The sequence below is a fragment of the Schistocerca serialis genome, chromosome 2, assembly GCF_023864345.2.
Source record: "Schistocerca serialis cubense isolate TAMUIC-IGC-003099 chromosome 2, iqSchSeri2.2, whole genome shotgun sequence".
Lineage (NCBI taxonomy): Eukaryota > Metazoa > Arthropoda > Insecta > Orthoptera > Acrididae > Schistocerca > Schistocerca serialis.
Window position 1 is genome coordinate 445,425,670 of NC_064639.1, and position 19,122 is coordinate 445,444,791.

Consider the following 19,122-nt stretch of genomic DNA (forward strand, 5'->3'; position numbering starts at 1 on the left):
GCTCAGCAGGATATATGTCTGCAGGGTGTGATAACTTGTGTCTTAACCTACATAACCGGTGAGGACTTCTCCTTATAAGTCTGATGCCGCTGACTTAGTGGCATCAACTGGTGGGCCACCGGCCTGGCTATTACCGTCGCTGCCAGCCTCTTGCCCTGGCAACCTGTGTTAGGCGCGCAGCTGTGCTTGGGCGGTGAAACTCTGCTACTGCTTTCCATTGCTTGCGCGGGCAGGCCTACTTGCTGGGAGCTGAACCCTCCACACTTGGCCCACAGTGTGATACTGCGCACCCTGCCCTTGCCGTGTACGGACTCTAGACTGCATTGCTGGTTTCGAACCGCTGATGGTGTCGGCGTCCTTGCTAAATTACTAACGCAATCGACTCCACCGGCCGATAGACCCTGGAAGCTACCGGTAACAACAAGCCGGTTATTGACGGCTTCAACTCCCCACCTATCTTGAACAGCTTACTCCTTGGGGGAGGTGGGGCGGGGGGGGGGGGGGGGAGGGAAGGGGGGCACTGACACATCTGGGAGTCGTCACTAGTGTTATCGTTTGCTGTGTAATAAAATAAACGTTCAAAAGAGCTCTTTTTACCACACTACTTCGGGCAACAACCAAACTTCCATATCTGCTGCTCCACTGCTTCTTCGCCCAGGTTGGTGAACTACTGGCTTCTTGACCTATGAAAGCCCAGTTCCACCATCCACCATACAGATCACCTCTGATCGCTATACCTGGTAATAGAAATGGCCGTTTAACGTCAACCAACTCCGAATTCTGATGTCCACCGGTGGATCCACAATCACCAGCGCGGCTAGCAACAGTGCCGTGGTCCCGTGTCGGTGCAGGTTCAGCATGATTATTTACGGACCTTCCATGGTTGGTTTAAGGGATGGCTGGATGCCCTTCCTTTGACCAGCCCGTTACTGTACTCCATGGAACCGAAGACTTGTATCACAACTGCCCGCTTGTAATGTTATGTGAAACTGGCCGAAAATTTTCTAAGTGTTTGCGAATCGTGTAATTGAGACGACACTTGGGTACCAGCCCGATATTTACCTAGGGGATCGTGAGAAATTGCCTAAAAAGCACATGCAGGTGGGCTGGCACACCATTCTTCAGCGTGAATTCGCCGGGCGCACTCGATCCGGGGGCGATGCATCCACCCACGCCAGAAGCGGGCGCTTTAACATGTACGGCTATCAGGGCGGGTAGTAGGAAGGTGAGTAAGGTGGAAATGTCAATTTGATTTTTGTAAGCTATTGATGTCTACGTCAGAGTGAGAGCAAGTTACGTTACTGCTAAGTAATCTTTGGTCTTGTTGTGCCCCAGTCTTTGCCTCTGCTCAATCTAATACACTCTTGGTTGAAATGTGGTAGGTGATGGACGTATTCAGTAGTGCTGTGTTGACTTGTGCCTGTATCTTTTAGATGAAGAAAGATTTATTGTAAAGGACACCAAGGATGAATGTGATGAATATATTGGAAGGCGAAAAGAATATAAATTTTGAGTATTGTTATTAGTATTATTTTTAAGAGAAGAAGTCTGAGGTAAAACTGCAGCACTACGCAGCTTGTCGGAATTATTGTCAGCTAGTTAACTTGCTCAGAGTTGAGAGAGAGATCATCCCACTTCACTGAATCATGTATTAAGATATAAACTGAGTAAGCTGTTTGATTTTTATAGAAATTCTCTCTTAACACTGTACCGTTTTCAAATCATTGTTCGCTTTCTTAAGCATAGTGTTGCTCAGACCAATGTTATGTGTGAAGATGATGCGAAATTTTTCTGTGTCATTTTGCATTCATACTTCATTCTAAAATCGTTGCCTTGGAATACCATTTCATACGAATAGTTACTCACCTCATTCCACTGTTTCAGGAAGGTTTATCATTACGCGTTACCACATTGTACCATATGGTATGCAACAGCTTGAATATGGTTTGGAAATTTTATTTAAAAATATAAATCTAACTTAGCTGCTGCCTGCTTGTGGTCTGCTATTGTGCTTTCGAGATTCCTGCAACAGTGTTGTCTAGACACGAGGCACATGGAAATTCTGATTAGGGCCAGGTAATAATTTTACTTCAGTTGCTCATTTAATACAAAGACAAGCTGTATTCAGAACCGCTACAGTTCAATTCAAATTAGGTACTGTATAGTTAAAGATTAGCATAGGAATTTAAGTTGGATAACAGTATGTGGGTACATAATTTTGGTATATGTAGACTTTTCATAGAGTGGGAGGTAAAGGCGGGCTAAATTTCATAAAGAGTCATACAGTGGGAAGGTTACATGAGAACAAACTATTTTTTCTCCTTTTACTGGCTCGTGTGCAAGGGATTTGAATACAAGGCGAGACTGTCATAGGATCATGAAGGTGGAGTGTGTGAAGTCAGAGGAATCGGCTGTCTTATTGTGTGAATTAATATAGAGTACTACTCGCAATTAGTGAGGTGCACGCAGTACAATCTGTTAGACCACAGTGCACCACGTGCCGAGTCAGCACTACTTGTGTGTCATACGTGGCATCACTATGGCCATTTTGGAAAAGAACGCACTGAGTTGAGGTCGCTTATGATTAGGTGTAAAGCGTGGAATTTATATGCTGATATTGCAGTTGCCGATATTGTTGTCTTCTCTGTGTGTTTCTTGCTGTTGTTGTCATTGTGGTATAGTTTGCTTATGTTGTTATTGTGGTGGTGGTTTGATGCATAAGGATCCCACTATATCAGAGTTCGAGACACAGGGTGTTTTCGAGTGGGAGGCAGTTGAGTCTTTGATAAATCAAGTAATACAGTTGAAGGTGGATAACACAGAGATGAAATGTAAACTACTTGCTATGAGAGAAGATAGGATCCCGTTCAGTTTGACCACTCCTTCATTAGAATCAGGTGCCGATAGTTTGGATACCCCAGTTTTTGGGCAAGGCAAGGGACAATATACTGTTTTTTTATAGATGATCTAGTGGCAGCCGTAAGCCTGGACTTCTGGATCAACGTGGAGTTATTACAGATCACCACATTGCGCTTGAACAGGGAAAGCAAAGGCATTTGTTAGGTATCACGAAGCAGTGATGGACGCTTTTACATTTGAGTACTAAATGAGGGCCTCGCACAGCGCTATAAGAAGCAGAGGAGTTTCAGATTGAATCGGAAACAGTACCGGGGTATCGTAGAGGCAGAACGACTAAATAGAAACTTTTGTCGACAGTATAGGGAAAGCTAATACGAAGTCGTAAATGACTGATGGAGGGTGACAAACCGAACAAACAGTTTCATTACAAATAATGACAAATAATGAAATAACCAGCACAGAAGATATAAGTTGCAATAAGCAGAGTACATATTCATTATCTGTAATGAAACTGTTTCTTTTATTGCCACAGGTTTAGAATTACCCTTTTTTATCTCGTTGGTATAGCCAGCACTTTACTGAAGCTGTCTCTGATATGAGGATTATACATCATTCATGTTTATTATTTCCCTATTTTTGTAAAGCCGTAAAATTCATTATGGTTCACCTTCATCTGATAGCTGCTTCCTTTCCTACGTAGTAGCAAGATATGCAGCCAGTGCAGTCTAACTTTACAGCATACATTGACACAATGTCTTTACCCCAATTGGTATGACATTAGTATCTGTACGTTACTTTATCTTGAAATATGTGTATTCCTAAAGACTACTTAAGTCAGTTTTACCTAAAGCAGTTACCTGAATTTGCTTGTTCTTTCGGGTCTGAAATGCTTGTGTGAACCGACGAAACTATTTATCAAATTTAATGTTGTGTATTAGATTACGTTCAAGGTTCATTTTATAGTTAACTTTAACATTTAAAACTCTCTTACATTCATGAAATTCTAAAAATAAAAATAGCTTTTCTTTGCTTTGACCAGTGAAACCATGTTACATATAATTTTCTCACATCGGATAAATCTACAATTATTGTATTGCGCGGTTGCATATGAAGGCTGTCAGCCGTATTTACTGCGTGGTGGGATGTAGAAACCTGTAGAAATTCATCATTTGTTTAATATCTGTATAGTCAAAACAATTAACGGTTTTTGTGTCACATACTTATTAACTTATCAAAAGGTAGTGTCCGTGATGATAGTGAAAAGTCTTCGCGGCAATATTATCATAAAATTTGAAACTTTTTTCTGTTTTATGTGTAAATCATCCTACAAAATATGTGCATAGATTGTGATTTCTACATTCCGTAGTTGTGCTTCTCCGAGCTGCACTGAGCAGATATTGACAACTACTTACTTGGAATCGGAGATCTCCAACTGGTGGTTCTGCATACGGAATACCTTCAAATCTGTACATGGGTTTGTCGGTATACGTTTCGAACATCCGACCTCTGATGGTGCCTTCTTCTATGTCGACTGTAACATATTCTACAGCCTGTAAAAGATTTAAGAAGAAAGCAAAGAAGATAATGAACATGTTAATAAGCATTCTGAACATATCAAACTGAAAATTGGAGGCTCATCAAGAGTATAGGGAATCATTCTAAAACCAATAAAGGAATAGTGAACTGTCTTTAAGGCATGAGGTATTTAGGAGAGTGTCTGTGCATTATCATCAGAGCTTTTGGAAGAGGATTAGGTAATAAGGAAGGACGAAAGGTGAAATGGTCATTGGACGCTGCGGAAGTGTTGTCACGGAACGAAGGAGATAGAAGAAAACTTCCGAAACTTCCTATCTGCATATTAGTGGACTGTGAGGAAAGTTACATTGTTTCATAAAAAGTCTCAAATTCAGCCTCTGATGAGAGGAGAACAAGAGAAAAGTCGAGAAAATAAATAACAAAATTTCAGTAGTTACGGTATAAATGCTGTAAATTTTTTGATAAATGTTTATTGAGGATTATGAGCTTGTGTCTGTGTCAGTTCAAATGGTTGGCGACGTGTTGAGAATCGTCTCTCATACCTTATAATCTCCTGGTGGTAGAAGACTGGAAGAGAATAGCCTATCGTCATCCACAAAAGCAATGCAAATCGACATGACTGGAAAAATTGCAATACACCATGAAAATTTACACTTGTACCATATGCGCCTTGCTGTCGGGCGTGTATACATGTCTAGAAGGCCCTCTCTAGTCTTATTCAGTGTCAATTTAAATCTGCTGTTTCATCATTGCTATCTGTGTATGTAAATGATGAAACAGTAGATTTAAACTGTCACTGAAGAAGACGACTAGAGAGGGCCATCTAGACATGTATACACGCCTGACAGAGGACGGTAAGATATTTTGCAAGAGCGTAGGGTCTCGTGCTGTATCAAGTGATCAAAATGCCACGAACCTTTGACCAAGAACTACTTGGCCATAGTCAATCGCTCCACTTGACACTGGCCAAAGAGTAAAAGCGTACTTTGTCGAAAACTCGAGGTATTTTAAACACTGGATGCCGCAAGAATCTGGAGAACAGTTTATTCGACAACATATTTATTTGCGCTGTTTACAAATTTCCTATGTAGCTGATATAGGAAGCGATGTTTTATTGAAATAGGAAGGTGAGAGATTAAGCACAGCAAAAGAGCGACTGACAGTACGTCATCCATTGTTTTAGTTGTATTGAGATAGCCTTCCTCCATAATTTGGTCCTTTGCAGCAGGTCCACCGTCCATCACCCACTGCTTTGATTAGCCTCTTTTCAGGTGGAAAGACTCTCGTTTCATTAATAGGCACAAATCAGCTCAACAGATCAGCTCTTTTCCAAGATCTACATCCGCATAACTATTCTGTCGTTCATACTGGCAGAGGGTTCCTCAGACCACCGACAGACTGTTTCTCAACTGCTCCACTCTCGAACAGCTCGTGGAATATTGTAAACTTAAATCTTTTCAAGCAAGCCCTGATTTCTCTCACTTTATTGCGATTATCGTTTGTCTCTGTGTAGATTGATGTGAATAAAATATTTTCCAATTCGGAGGAGAGAATTAGTGCCTGAAATTTCGGGAAAAATCTCGCCATAACGACCAACGCCTTTGTTTTATGATTACCACCCCAACTAGCGTATAATACGCGTGACACTATCTCACCTATTTGGCGATAGTACAAAACGAGGTGCCCTTCTTTGAACTTATTCGATGCCCTCCGTGAATCCTATCTGGTAAGGATCCCATAGCGGGCAGCATTACACGAGAAGAGGACGGACAAATACAGTGTAGGCAGTCTCTTTAGTAGACTTGCTCTGCCAATAAAACAGTCTTTGGCTCGCCTTACTCAGAAAATTTTCTATGTAATTATTTCAATTTAAGTTATTCGTAATTGTAATCCGTAGGTATTTACACTACTGGCCATTAAAATTGCTACACCAAGAAGAAATGCAGATGATAAACGGGTATTCATTGGACAAATATATTATACTAGAACTGACATGTGACTACATTTTCACGCAATTTGGGTGCATAGATCCTGAGAAATCGGTTGGAAACTATCCTCATGTCAGCACGTTGTAGGTTTCGCCACCGGTGCCAATCTTGTGTGAATGATCTGAAAAGCTAATCATTTGCATATCACAGCATCTTCTTCCTGTCGGTTAAATTTCGCGTCTGTAGCATGTCGTCTTCGTGGTGTAGCAATTTTAATGGCCAGTAGTGTAGTTGAACTTTCAGCATTTAGATCTGTATGCTTCGTCGTGTTACAGAAATTTAACCAATTTTTTTTAATACTCATGTGAGTGACCTCACACCTTTCGTTATTACCAAATTTCGCATGATACAGACATCTTGTCTAAATTATTTTGCAATTACCGTATGGTAAATAACTGCAATATCTGCAAACAGTGTAAGAGTGATCGTCAGATTGTCTCCTAAATCTTTTATGTAGCTTAGGAACAGAAGAGGGCCTATGGCACCTTCTTGGGAACGCCAGGTATCACTTTTGTTTTACTCGAAGACTTTTCTTCAGCTCCTACGAATTGTGAGTTTCTGACAGGAAATAACAATTCCAGCCGTTCAACCCCACGGGTACGCAGTTTGATTAGAAGTCAGTTGTATGCAACGATGCCAAACGCATTCTCTAAATTTAAGAATACGGAATCAGTTTGAGATCCCCTGCCAATAGCACTCATTAATTTATGTGAATAAAGAGCTAATTACATTTCAGAAAAACGATATTTTTTGAACCGGTTTTGTGTGTTGTTTCCTTCGAAGTTGTTCAAAACATAAATATGTTCCGAAATGCTGCACTAAATCGTCGTTAGTTATATGAGTCTCTAAATCTACAGATTATCCCTATTTCTCCTATTTCGTTTCTTAAAAATTCGTAGACGCAAGGGCGTACACGGCTCTCAAAAAAAGGAAAAGTATAGCGTAATCAGGTGTTGTTCTTCCAAGAAAGTAGGTAATACTCAGCTTTTCAACAGGGTCGAAATTGGAAGTTTCTCATGGCTACTTGCAATTTGCCATTCGTCATTCAAAATATTAAAAATACTACATAAAAGCCGCCCCCCCCCCCCCCCCCACACACACACACTAACTATCGTATGGGCGCCCTTGGTGTGATGTGCACAACTTTCCAGTTTTTAAGGACGGATCTTCAGTCGAGCGGGTGGTTGCACACGGATGTGACGAAAAGTTATGGGAAAGCGATATGTAATGCACAGATGGCGGTAGTAGCGCGTACACAAGGTATAAAATGGCAGTTAATTGGCGGCGGAGCTGTCATTTGTACTTAGGTGATTCATGTGGAAAGATTTCCGGCCTGATTACGGTCGTACGGTGGGAATTAACGGAACGCTGAAATGTAGTTGGTACCAGACGCATGGAACATTCCGTTTCGGAAATCGTTGAGGGATTCAGTATTCCGAGATCCACAATGTCAAGAGTGTGCCGATAATACCACATCTCAGCCATTTACTCTTACTACGCCATTTGCAGCCATTCATTGAAAAACGATGGAATGTTTATGGTTGACAATGTGCTATGTCTCTGGGCCACAGTTACTCGCGATAAGTTTGAAGAACATTCTAGACAATTCGAGAGAATTATTTGGCCACCCATATCGTCTAACATGAATCCCATCGAATAGTTATCGGACATCTGATGAGGCCACGGTTTTCCAGTCGTTTAGGGTCCAACCGAAATGGTTACGAGCCCAGGAGAGGCGCCGTAAGCGATGTCGTGCTGTCATAGCCCTTTAATGGCAGATTTGGCCACACTGTCATAACGGATACGTTTGTTGTACGTCCACGATGATTTTTGCGGTTATTTCCACACAGTGTTGGGTGTCTGTTAGCACCGACAACTCAACGCAATCGCCGCTGCCCTCGGTCGCTAAGTGGTCGAATAAACTGTTCTCGGGATTCTCGCGGCATCCAGTGTTTAAAATACCTCTATGTTTTCGACCAGGTAGTCTTTGGCCATTGTCAGGTAGAACGATTGACAATGGCCAAGTAGTTCTTGAGTCCTGATTTCGGCTGGTAATAGCTGATAGTAGGGTACGCCTGTGGTCCATGGCTTCGTAAGTAAGATGTATACGGATATGGCCTTTTGGACAAAGTGCTGTGTGTTTTTAAATGTTTTAGCGGTTTCGGCGTGAATGTCGCAAAAGTAATCAGAAACTGATTTCCCACTTCGTAGTAGAACTACGAATTTTTTCATTCCTAAATCACTTACGAATTCTACTCCTGATGTTTCGTAAATAGACATAAAATCCTCAAAACACTTACTTCATTTTATTGTTGCCAAGTATCCGTAACAGCATACGATTTGTCATCCTGTAGCATCAGAGCATTTTCACTTTGCACAATACTACGTCTATGAAGACTGCGTGTTATTCTGGTGAATTGTGCAGCAGAATTCAACACTTACTTTACACAACCAATGTGAAATGAAAAAGAGCAAAGCTGGGGTGCAGAATTGACCAAGATAACACACGCCGTGAAGCCGTCCTTTAAATATTTTAGATTGGCTAAGTGCTTTCTGTTCAAAAGAGTTATCCTTAAGGATTAAAACTCTAAACTGATCTCTGAATCTGAAGTTAACTCTCTGTGACACACATCGTGACTAGTAAATATGAAGTTTTGATGGCAGATTATAGAATGTTTTTGTTGTTTTCACGCATTCGCGTATTTTGTTAAACAGAATTCCGTGTACGAAACGTAACGAATTATGTAGAGTAAACGAGGGTACTCACTGATATAGCGACTGGTATTAAACAAAGGAGTAAAACTGCAAATAAGCGAAGTGTCTCCATCGTCCTCGAGATCTCCCTTCCTTCCACGACGGCGGCCGGTGACCTAACTGAGTAGCTCCGTCTGTGTCGTCACAGATAAATGGCAGTGTCAGTAATTATGTGTTAAACGATGCGAGGACAAAAAGAAAAGGAAACAGCCTACACTTCCAAGTCAATCTGTAATGACAATAATGGATGTTACTCGTTTTTTTTATTATAGAATGTTCAGTCTGATGAAATAATTAGCCTGTCACGTAGATAACTGGCTTATCATGTTATCACGTTAATGCGCGTCTTAGTAAATTTGAGGAAGGTCTGTTACGCAACTGCATTTTCAGAAAGAATGCGTGTTTATTACGAGAGTGCCTTCAAGTCGTGATGCTGTAACGAAATAAATATAAATGATAGCTAATGAATCGAATCATTTCCATTAGAAAGTAAAATATAATATGATCCTTTTTACTGTGCCTCAAGGTATATATTATAATGCAACTGTAGAAAATACACTCCTGGAAATTGAAATAAGAACACCGTGAATTCATTGTCCCAGGAAGGGGAAACTTTATTGACACATTCCTGGGGTCAGATACATCACATGATCACACTGACAGAACCACAGGCACATAGACACAGGCAACAGAGCATGCACAATGTCGGCACTAGTACAGTGTATATCCACCTTTCACAGCAATGCAGGCTGCTATTCTCCCATGGAGACGATCGTAGAGATGCTGGATGTAGTCCTGTGGAACGGCTTGCCATGCCATTTCCACCTGACGCCTCAGTTGGACCAGCGTTCGTGCTGGACGTGCAGACCGCGTGAGACGACGCTTCATCCAGTCCCAAACATGCTCAATGGGGGACAGATCCGGAGATCTTGCTGGCCAGGGTAGTTGACTTACACCTTCTAGAGCACGTTGGGTGGCACGGGATACATGCGGACGTGCATTGTCCTGTTGGAACAGCAAGTTCCCTTGCCGGTGTAGGAATGGTAGAACGATGGGTTCGATGACGGTTTGGATGTACCGTGCACTATGCAGTGTCCCCTCAACGATCACCAGTGGTGTACGGCCAGTGTAAGAGATCGCTCCCCACACCATGATGCCGAGTGTTGGCCCTGTGTGCCTCGGTCGTATGCAGTCCTGATTGTGGCGCTCACCTGCACGGCGCCAAACACACATACGACCATCATTGGCACCAAGGCAGAAGCGACTCTCATCGCTGAAGACGACACGTCTCCATTCGTCCCTCCATTCACGCCTGTCGCGACACCACTGGAGGCGGGCTGCACGATGTTGGGGCGTGAGCGGAAGACGGCCTAACGGTGTGCGGGACCGTAGCCCAGCTTCATGGAGACGGTTGCGAATGGTCCTCGCCGATACCCCAGGAGCAACAGTGTCCCTAATTTGCTGGGAAGTGGCGGTGCGGCCTCCTACGGCACTGCGTAGGATCCTACGGTCTTGGCGTGCATCCGTGCGTCGCTGCGGTCCGGTCCCAGGTCGACGGGCACGTGCACCTTCCGCCGACCACTGGCGACAACATCGATGTACTGTGGATACCTCATGCCCCACGTGTTGAGCAATTCGGCGGTACGTCCACCCGGCCTCCCGCATACCCACTATACGCCCTCGCTCAAAGTCCGTCAACTGCACATACGGTTCACGTCCACGCTGTCGCGGCATGCTACCAGTGTTAAAGACTGCGATGGAGCTGCGTATGCCACGGCAAACTGGCTGACACTGACGGTGGCGGTGCACAAATGCTGCACAGCTAGCGCCATTCGACGGCCAACACCGCGGTTCCTGGTGTGTCAGCTGTGCCGTGCGTGTGATCATTGCTTGTACAGCCCTCTCACAGTGTCCGGAGCAAGTATGGTGGGTCTGACACACCGGTGTCAATGTGTTCTTTTTTCCATTTCCAGGAGTGTAGTAACACCCGTAACTGGCTACGCAGTATCGAAAGCTAAGAAAAAAACCTAATGGAATGGTATCATTTCACAACACTGGCTGTCTCTAACTGCAGTAAAATATCTCTTTGTATTGTGTCCATTATTGTGCAGTTTCACCTCTGTAGCTATTTTCAATTTTCTTTGTACAACTCATCAAGTTTATCTAGACGGCAGTCGCCCAGTGTACCGCTTTGGCCATATGAGTATCCTGGGCTACATACACGTAAAACTAAACAAGAAGCCTGGAAGAAAAGGAAGTGCAATAGATCAAAATCACTGAGAGAGTTCCTTATAGTGAAGTGGACAAAATTTTCAGATCAATGAAGTAGCCGGGCTTTCTTTCATTATACCTTTCCATATAAAAGATGCCTCTGACAAAGGTTTATACAACCGCGAAGACATAAACCAGAAGCGCCAACAAGCAATACATGTTCTTCCCAGTGCACTTGTGAGACCATTGCTGCCTCTGTGGCACTCATCGGTTCAGGTGTAGCGTTGTCTGAGAGCGGTACGAAGTTGCCTTCAGCAACCCAACGAGAAACTGCGAAACATATAACCAGTATACATGAAGAACTTTTCACTCTGCGGCTAAGTGTACGTAGTTTTGAGCTTTCCGGGCTGGTTAAGACTTTTTCCCGAACCGAAACTTGAACCTCTCGCAGACAACGCTCTTCGCGAGTGAGGTGACAAAGCAGGTTTAAGGAACCGACCTCTCAGCCTCACCTCTTCCAGTAGTGTACCAAAGCGTTCAACCGAAGGAACGTTGCTGTAGAAAGAAAACCGAAAAGCTAACAAACAGAAAATTGACCAAAGGGAGCTCCAAGGGCCTCTTACATTTCTAAATGGTGCTTCAAACGAATCTGAAGAATGGTCATCTTCTTGAAGAGGGAGGGAACCAACCGGTCCCTCCTCATAGCTTATAAAGTTGGTAACAAGAGGACAGAAGCAGAAAAAAATAATCGATAAGTGCCTAATACACTCCCGTGGAACGTCCATGGATTCAGGATATACATTATGTGACCAAAAGTATTCGGACACCCCTATCCGGACACACACAAAAACATACGTTTTTCATATTAGGTGCACTGTACTGCCATCTACTGCCAGGTACTCCATATCAGCGACCTCAGTAGTTATAAGACATCGTGAAAGAGCAGAATGGGGCGCTCCGAGGAACTCACGGACTTCAAATGTGGTTAGGTGATTGGGTGTCACTTTTGTCATACGTCTGTACGCGACGATTTCCGAACTCCTAAACACGCTTAGGTCCATTGTTTCCGATGTGATAGTGAAGTGGAAACGTGAAGGGGCACGTACAGCACAAAAGCGTACAGGTCGACCTCGTCTGTTCACTTGCAGAGACTGCCCACAGTTGAAGAGGGTCGTAATGCGTAATAAGCAGACATCTATCCAGACCATCACACAGGAATTCCAAACTGCATCAGAGTCCACTGCAAGTACCATGTCAGTTAGGCGGGAGGTCAGAAAACCTGGATTTCATGGTCGAGCGGCTGCTCATAAGCCACACATCACGCCGGTAAATGCCAAATGACGCCTCGCTTGCTGTAAGGAGCGTAGACATTGGACGATTCAACAGTGGAAAAACGTTTTGTGGAGTGACGAATTACAGTACACAATGTGACGCTCCGATGGCAGGGTGTGGATATGCCGAATGCCCGGTGAACGTCATTTGCCAGCGTGTGTAGTGCCAACACAAAATTCAAAGGCGGTGGTTTATGGTGTGGTCGTGTTTTTCATGGAGGGAGCTTGCACCCCTTGTTGTTTTGCGTGACAGTATCACAGCACAGGGCTACATTGACGCTTTAAGTACATTCTTGCTTCCCGTTGTTGAAGAGCAATTCGGGGATGGCGATTACATCTTTAAACACGATGGAGCACCTGTTCATAATGCACGGCCTATGGCAGAGTGGTTACACGACAGTAACAACCCTGTAATGGACTGCCCCGCATGGAGTCCTGACCCGAATCCTATAGAACACCTTTGGGATGTCTTGGAACGCCGATTTCGTGCCAGGCCTCACCGACCAACATCTATACCTCTCCTCAGTGCAGCACTTCGTGAAGAATGGGCTGCTATTTCCCAAGAAACCCTCCAGCACCTGATTGAACGTATGCTTGCGAGAGTGGAGGCTGTCATCAAGGCCAACACCATATTGAATTCCAGCTTTACCGATGGAAGGTGCCACGATCTTGTATGTCATTGTCAGCCAGGTGTCCTGATACTTTTGATTACAGAGTGTATGTGGGGCAACATTTCTGAGCAGTGCGATTTAATTTTAGTCCCCAAGAGATCCATCTTAAAGATCAATGCTTCTGTGGTGTGGGGTCGTAACGTCCAAAACAAATATCACCCCTCGCTGCTTCCCTACATACCACTTTGCAAGAAGTTACAGCAACAGTGCAGCTGCTATTTAAGAACGGCATAAGCACTGAAGAGCCAAAAAATTATGACTACTTGCTTAAAAGAGTGTACGTCCCCCTTTTGGACGCAGTGATTCAGCCTGCCTTGGATTCGCCACGCGCTTGGCTTCCAGAGGTTTGTGGCACCAAATACGTACGCACAGGTAACACAATTTCCTTAATTTAAGGGAGCGTGGCTTGTGGGCGTGGAGCTAGGTCCGATAGCGTCCAAGTTGTGTATCATCTCATTCAGATGAGACGAATTTGATGATCAAGACATCACGTGAGTTTATCCTCCTCAAACCATTGCAGCACGATTGTGACACAGACAGCTATCCTGTTGGGAAATGCCATCGATGTTGAGGAAGATATCAAGAGTAAGGGGGTTACGAGTGGTCGGTGGTAATATTCATATAGTCCCCAGCTGTCATGGTGCCTTATATTGCTACCGCACGTCCCTGGAAGCCCAGGTGAATCTCCCCCCATAACGTAAGACTGCTCCCACAGGTAAGCGTGAGTGGTGTAGTGCATGTTTCGAGCAGCCGTTTGCCTAGACGACGGCGTATCCGAACACAACCTCCGACCTGATTTAACAAAAAGCGTGATTATCCGACCAGGTGACACGATTCCACTGATCCGCTGTCCGATCTCGATGATACTGCGAATACTACAATCATAACGGACAATGCTGACATCGCCAAACAAAACATAATAGCAATTTAAAGAAAAAAGAGACAATGCCAAGGGAACGTGGAAAGGGTAGGCAAAGTAGATCGAAAACATCTTTCACCTTTTAATTTACTGAAACAAGAGCCAAGATTTTTCAATTAAAAATTTCCCAGGGTTTTAAGAAATATAATTTAAATGTAAACAACAAGTAACCTAACCTATACCCGGACTGAAGGGCTTGAGGAAATTTCACTATTACAGTATTCTTAAGAGAAATGTTAACCATCAGATTTACATCTTTCTGCCATTTAAAAGCAATAATATTTTTTTAAAAAAGGATACCAACCATTTAAGAGAAAATAACCATTTTAGGGACATGCGACATATACAGTCAAGACATACTTCAAATTGTGTATGATTGTTTAAAAATATTTCTCTTCATGTTGCCACCACACTTAATAAAACTTTACAACTTCTTTCAGTTAATCAACAAGAAAACTGTTAAAATCATAATCATTTGAGAAAAGGAGGAAAAGCAAAATTTGGGAGCCCCCACCAAGGTATACCTTCATAGCAAGCTTCCAACTATGTGTAATGCTTTGCGTAGCTCTTGATACGGTTAGCCGTCTGCCGAGCCTTTGTCCCTCTGTTGTCGCAGGTTCGGGCGTCCTTCCACTCCGTTCGACTGGCGTCGTCTTCTACAAGGCGTGGCCCTCAAGACGGCAACACTAGAACGCACTAAGACGTGTATTAACTGCCGGTTCCATACCAATAGTCGAGAAGTAGTTTCAATACACTCAAACGGGAGAAAAATACAAGTCCGGTGCGAAGCAGCACAGTGCCTCTGTAAAATCACAGTCAATATGGAAATGCCAAGCTACCGGGAGCTGAAAGGCAACTGGCAGAAAGCAAGGTCCGCAACACGACGCAGCCGTATCGAACCAAAACGCCACAGAGGTGTCATGGAAACCCAGAACAAGTCAAGAAGTACCCGACAAATGAAAAGGTTAAACCAAACAGTCGTCCAACACAAGTCAACTCGAAGGGAGGCAGCAACTTATACAGTGCACAGGTGGAGTTAATGATACACACCCATTACGCCAAAGATGTCGGGAAGTATTCATATTAGAACACCGGGTGGGCCTCCTGATTAAATGAATAAATATAGCACAACCGCCAGTAAGGCGGCGCCATCCAGGCGTATTCTTTCAGGAATACCTGTAAGCAAACAGCTAAGCCATAAAGCAAGTTGGTAACTGGGATCAAAATCCGTATCCAGGATGACAGCACTATGGCCACTCCACCAAATAACCGAAGTTCAAGGTCACTAAGCAGTGAAAACGCGACCAAGGCAGGTGATGGTCCCTTTGCAGTGGACCCCAACATCTGTGGCCCTCTAGTTCTGCAAAACGATTTGGCCGTCTGGTATCTGTACTGGCGGTCGCGTCCTAACTTCTCTTGCCACCTCCGTTCGGCCAGAGCTGCTCCACGCGACTACCCTGCATTGATCGCTCCGTCCGCCGTATTGCCAATCGCGCCCTATCGTGGCCAGCGTGGCTGAAATCGAGCTCCCGCCTCCACCAGAAGAAGAACGTCTCAGAAACGAAGAAACGAAGCAAAAAGAGACCTCAGGAAATCGAAGGAAGCTGTGCCGGGTGGCTCAGACGCTTTTGGATCAACATGGGGACACGTGGGGTATTCTGGTGAGGAACAACATATTCAAGAATGTGCGCCGAACAGTGTACTCCGAAATGCTTGTCTCTGTGGTAGCATCGTACTCTGTCGTCAGGCCTGCAACTGGACGCCACCTGTCGGGCTTTAGAGAAGCCTTCGATTCCTATTCTCTGTGATGAGGTGTGGACGTTCTACTTCTTGTCGCCTACTCGTGGTTTCTTCATCCTTTATACATTTTCTATAGATGCTCAAGACAGTAGAACGTGAACAGCCGACCAGCTTCGTCGTTTCCGATATTCTCGTCCCAGGTACTGTGCCACAGCAACTTGACCTTTGTCACTTACGCCAGTGTATTTCTCGATGTGCGCCACTTATCGTCGCTATTCCCCATTCGTCTCTGCCCCGCTCAAATACTTCCCTTACCGTGTCACGTGCACTCAGCTTCACAGGTCAGCATTCAGTAATGCGGTTGGGTATAATAAACTGAAGTCTTATTGAAAAGTTAGCACCAGAAGCCTGAGCACAACCACCCCACTTTTTCACTAGCCGAAGGATTTCCTGTTCCCAGAATTCTAGTGGCTGTGACAGGAGACACCCTCCATTTTGTCCTTCAGTTCCTTATCCGAGTTTAAGTGATTCTCTATGAGATGTTGTTCCAACGATCCAAGAACATGGATTTCGCAGGGTGACATGTTCGCGCTGTAGGTTGGATGCTCAAGATGGTACAATTTGAAATGGCCATTACACTTTGTGTGGCCTTAGAGACGCGTGGAGTCGCGTTATAGTTGAGCTGAATCACTCCCTCCTCGTAAGCAGACCACGTCATTCTCTCCTAATGGACTTGTGTGGGCTACGGATTGTCTCACAGTACACGTCACTGTCATTTTTCCCTGTTAAAGGGATTCGGGATTCGATGAGTATTGGACCTCTGACGTCGAAAAAGACGGGGAACGTCACCTTACCTGCTGAGAGTACAGACTTGAATTTTTAGGAGGAAGTGACGACACCTGCTTTGTGCCCCTCAAATGAACACTTCTTATATTTCCCTCAAATGCACCATAACGAAATTGTAGATAATGAAGTTCTCAAGCAGTTCATCACACAGCTCTTTCAAGCGTTGTCCAGTTATTGAGATTCTAATGAACGTCACGTGCTTTGAGCTTCTACGACCACTTCCCTCTTGTTTACAGCTTATTATTTAACCCGAAATAAAACCGGCACCCAAATGAGTGCTCGGCAAGACGATCCTGGGCGGTAATGTGTTTGAATGTAGCTTCCATGTGCTGTGATGCATCGGTAATATCAAGAAAACGATCAATCACGCTGCTTTTTTCCTCCCTGCCGAAGGAATAACGGCTGTCGCTCGGTATATGTGCTGCTCTGCGGAAATGCAGATGGTTCTAAAGCACGCCATCTGATGCAACCGCTTTGATTTTTGGGTGGCGAGAGTTAAAGGCCGCCTCATCGTTAAGGAGTGCAGTTAATCATCATGGCAACAGGTCTTGAACTTCATAAACTGTTCCAGTAAACAGAACCATATACAATGACGGAAAAAAATAGCAATACTAAACAATAATTAATGTAGAGTAACGAAATTTTTGGAATATATTTGTATGGGTAACATATTTAAGGGATTAACATTGCAGAATAACTGGTTAATGCAAGTGCGATATAAGTCATTGCAAATGTGAAATGGTGGTTCATTAATAAACGGAGTAACGGTCAGCATATTGATGCAAGCATGTAAACTTGTATGCAATGTGTTGACAGATTTTGTGCGATGTTATACTTGGTCGGTCAATACCGGGACGCTTAAAACTGTTTGAGGATGACAGTACAGTTAGCGTCCGATGACGCTAGCATATGCTCGATTGAAGACCTGGTCGTCGAGCAGGCCAAGGAAACATGTCGAGACCCTGTAGAGCACGTTAGATCGCAACAGCGGTATGGGGGCAGCGCTAACCTGGCGGAAAACGCCGCCTGGAATGCTGTTCATGAATAGTAGCGCAACAGATGGAAATCACCAGGCTGACGTATGAATTTGCTGCCACGGTGTGTAGAATAGCTACGAGAGTGGTTCTGGTGTCGTAAGAAATCGCATCCCAAACCATAATTCCTGGTGTAGCAAGACTGTGCAAAGCACAAAGACAGGTTGGGTGTAGGCCTTCAACTGGCCTCCTAACAAAGACACTGCCGTAACTGGCACCGATGCAGAATCAACTTTCACGAAAAAACACAACAGACTTCCAGATTTCTCTCCAATGAGCTCTGGCTTGACACCACTAAAGCTGCAAGTATCGTTAGTTTGAGGTCAGTGGAACGCCAGAATGTGTGGCTCAAAAGTAACCGATTTGTAATAGTTCGTTATGTTATCGTGGTGCCAATTTTTGCTCAAATTTTTGGTGCAGGAGCAGTACGAAGCGACTGAGCCATACGCCGAACACGATGGTCTGCCTTCTCGGTAGTGCCATATGGCCGTTCGGAACCCGATCTCCTTACAACGTCGTACACACTCAATGAGTTTTGATAGTGGCTCTTCGTCGCCTTAATGGCATTCCTGACTGACATCAACACTATGCCCAGCCGGAAAGGCAATTAACGAGAAGTAGAAACACGCCTACGAGCTTCAGGTTATGTTGGACAACTCATTATTGACGTAGCGACTTTTTCCGTCAGAGTATAGGAAACAGATAGGAGAATTACGAGGAGTGGTGGGAGATACCATACAAATGCTGTAATGAAGAATGGGAATCTTCTGGCCATCAAGAAAGGTGATGTCCACATGATGACGGAGAACACCCACACCATCGCCGGCAGTCTGGGTGCGGCTTGGTGTTACTACCGAGTTCTTGTTGAGAGCGACAGTTGAGTCTTTGGTTTAATCGATGTTGAAGTTTACAACTGGCCCTTTTTTGAGTGAAAACTGGATTCAGCACCAACCGCCAGCACCTGACACGCCACAAGGCTACCACAAAAATGACTGCAGCGTTTTGCAACACCTTGCTGAGAATGATCAGGACGTCATCGAAACTTTCCATTCGATATGGGAAATTGGACGATTTCCTCATTCGCAGAAAGAAGCTATTTTACTTATCTCTCTATTAAAGGACTGCAGATAGCAAATAGCAATCCCATTTCTGAACTCCTCTGCTAAGTGGTAAATCCTTTCGTGCAGAGATTTCCTACGAAAGAACAATTAAGACGTATATTTACGATCTTTC

The 19,122-nt window shown here is 44.2% G+C and overlaps 1 protein-coding gene across 1 annotated transcript in view; it reads right to left on the minus strand.

Annotated features, from left to right (window-relative positions):
* LOC126456058 (esterase FE4-like) overlaps positions 1–19,122 on the minus strand; it is a 61,648-nt gene that overhangs the window by 39,291 nt on the left and 3,235 nt on the right. Inside the window, exon 2 of the mRNA XM_050091813.1 lies at positions 4,272–4,409. Coding sequence (XP_049947770.1) covers positions 4,272–4,409 — 138 coding nt within the window. The remainder of the gene's footprint in view (positions 1–4,271; positions 4,410–19,122) is intronic.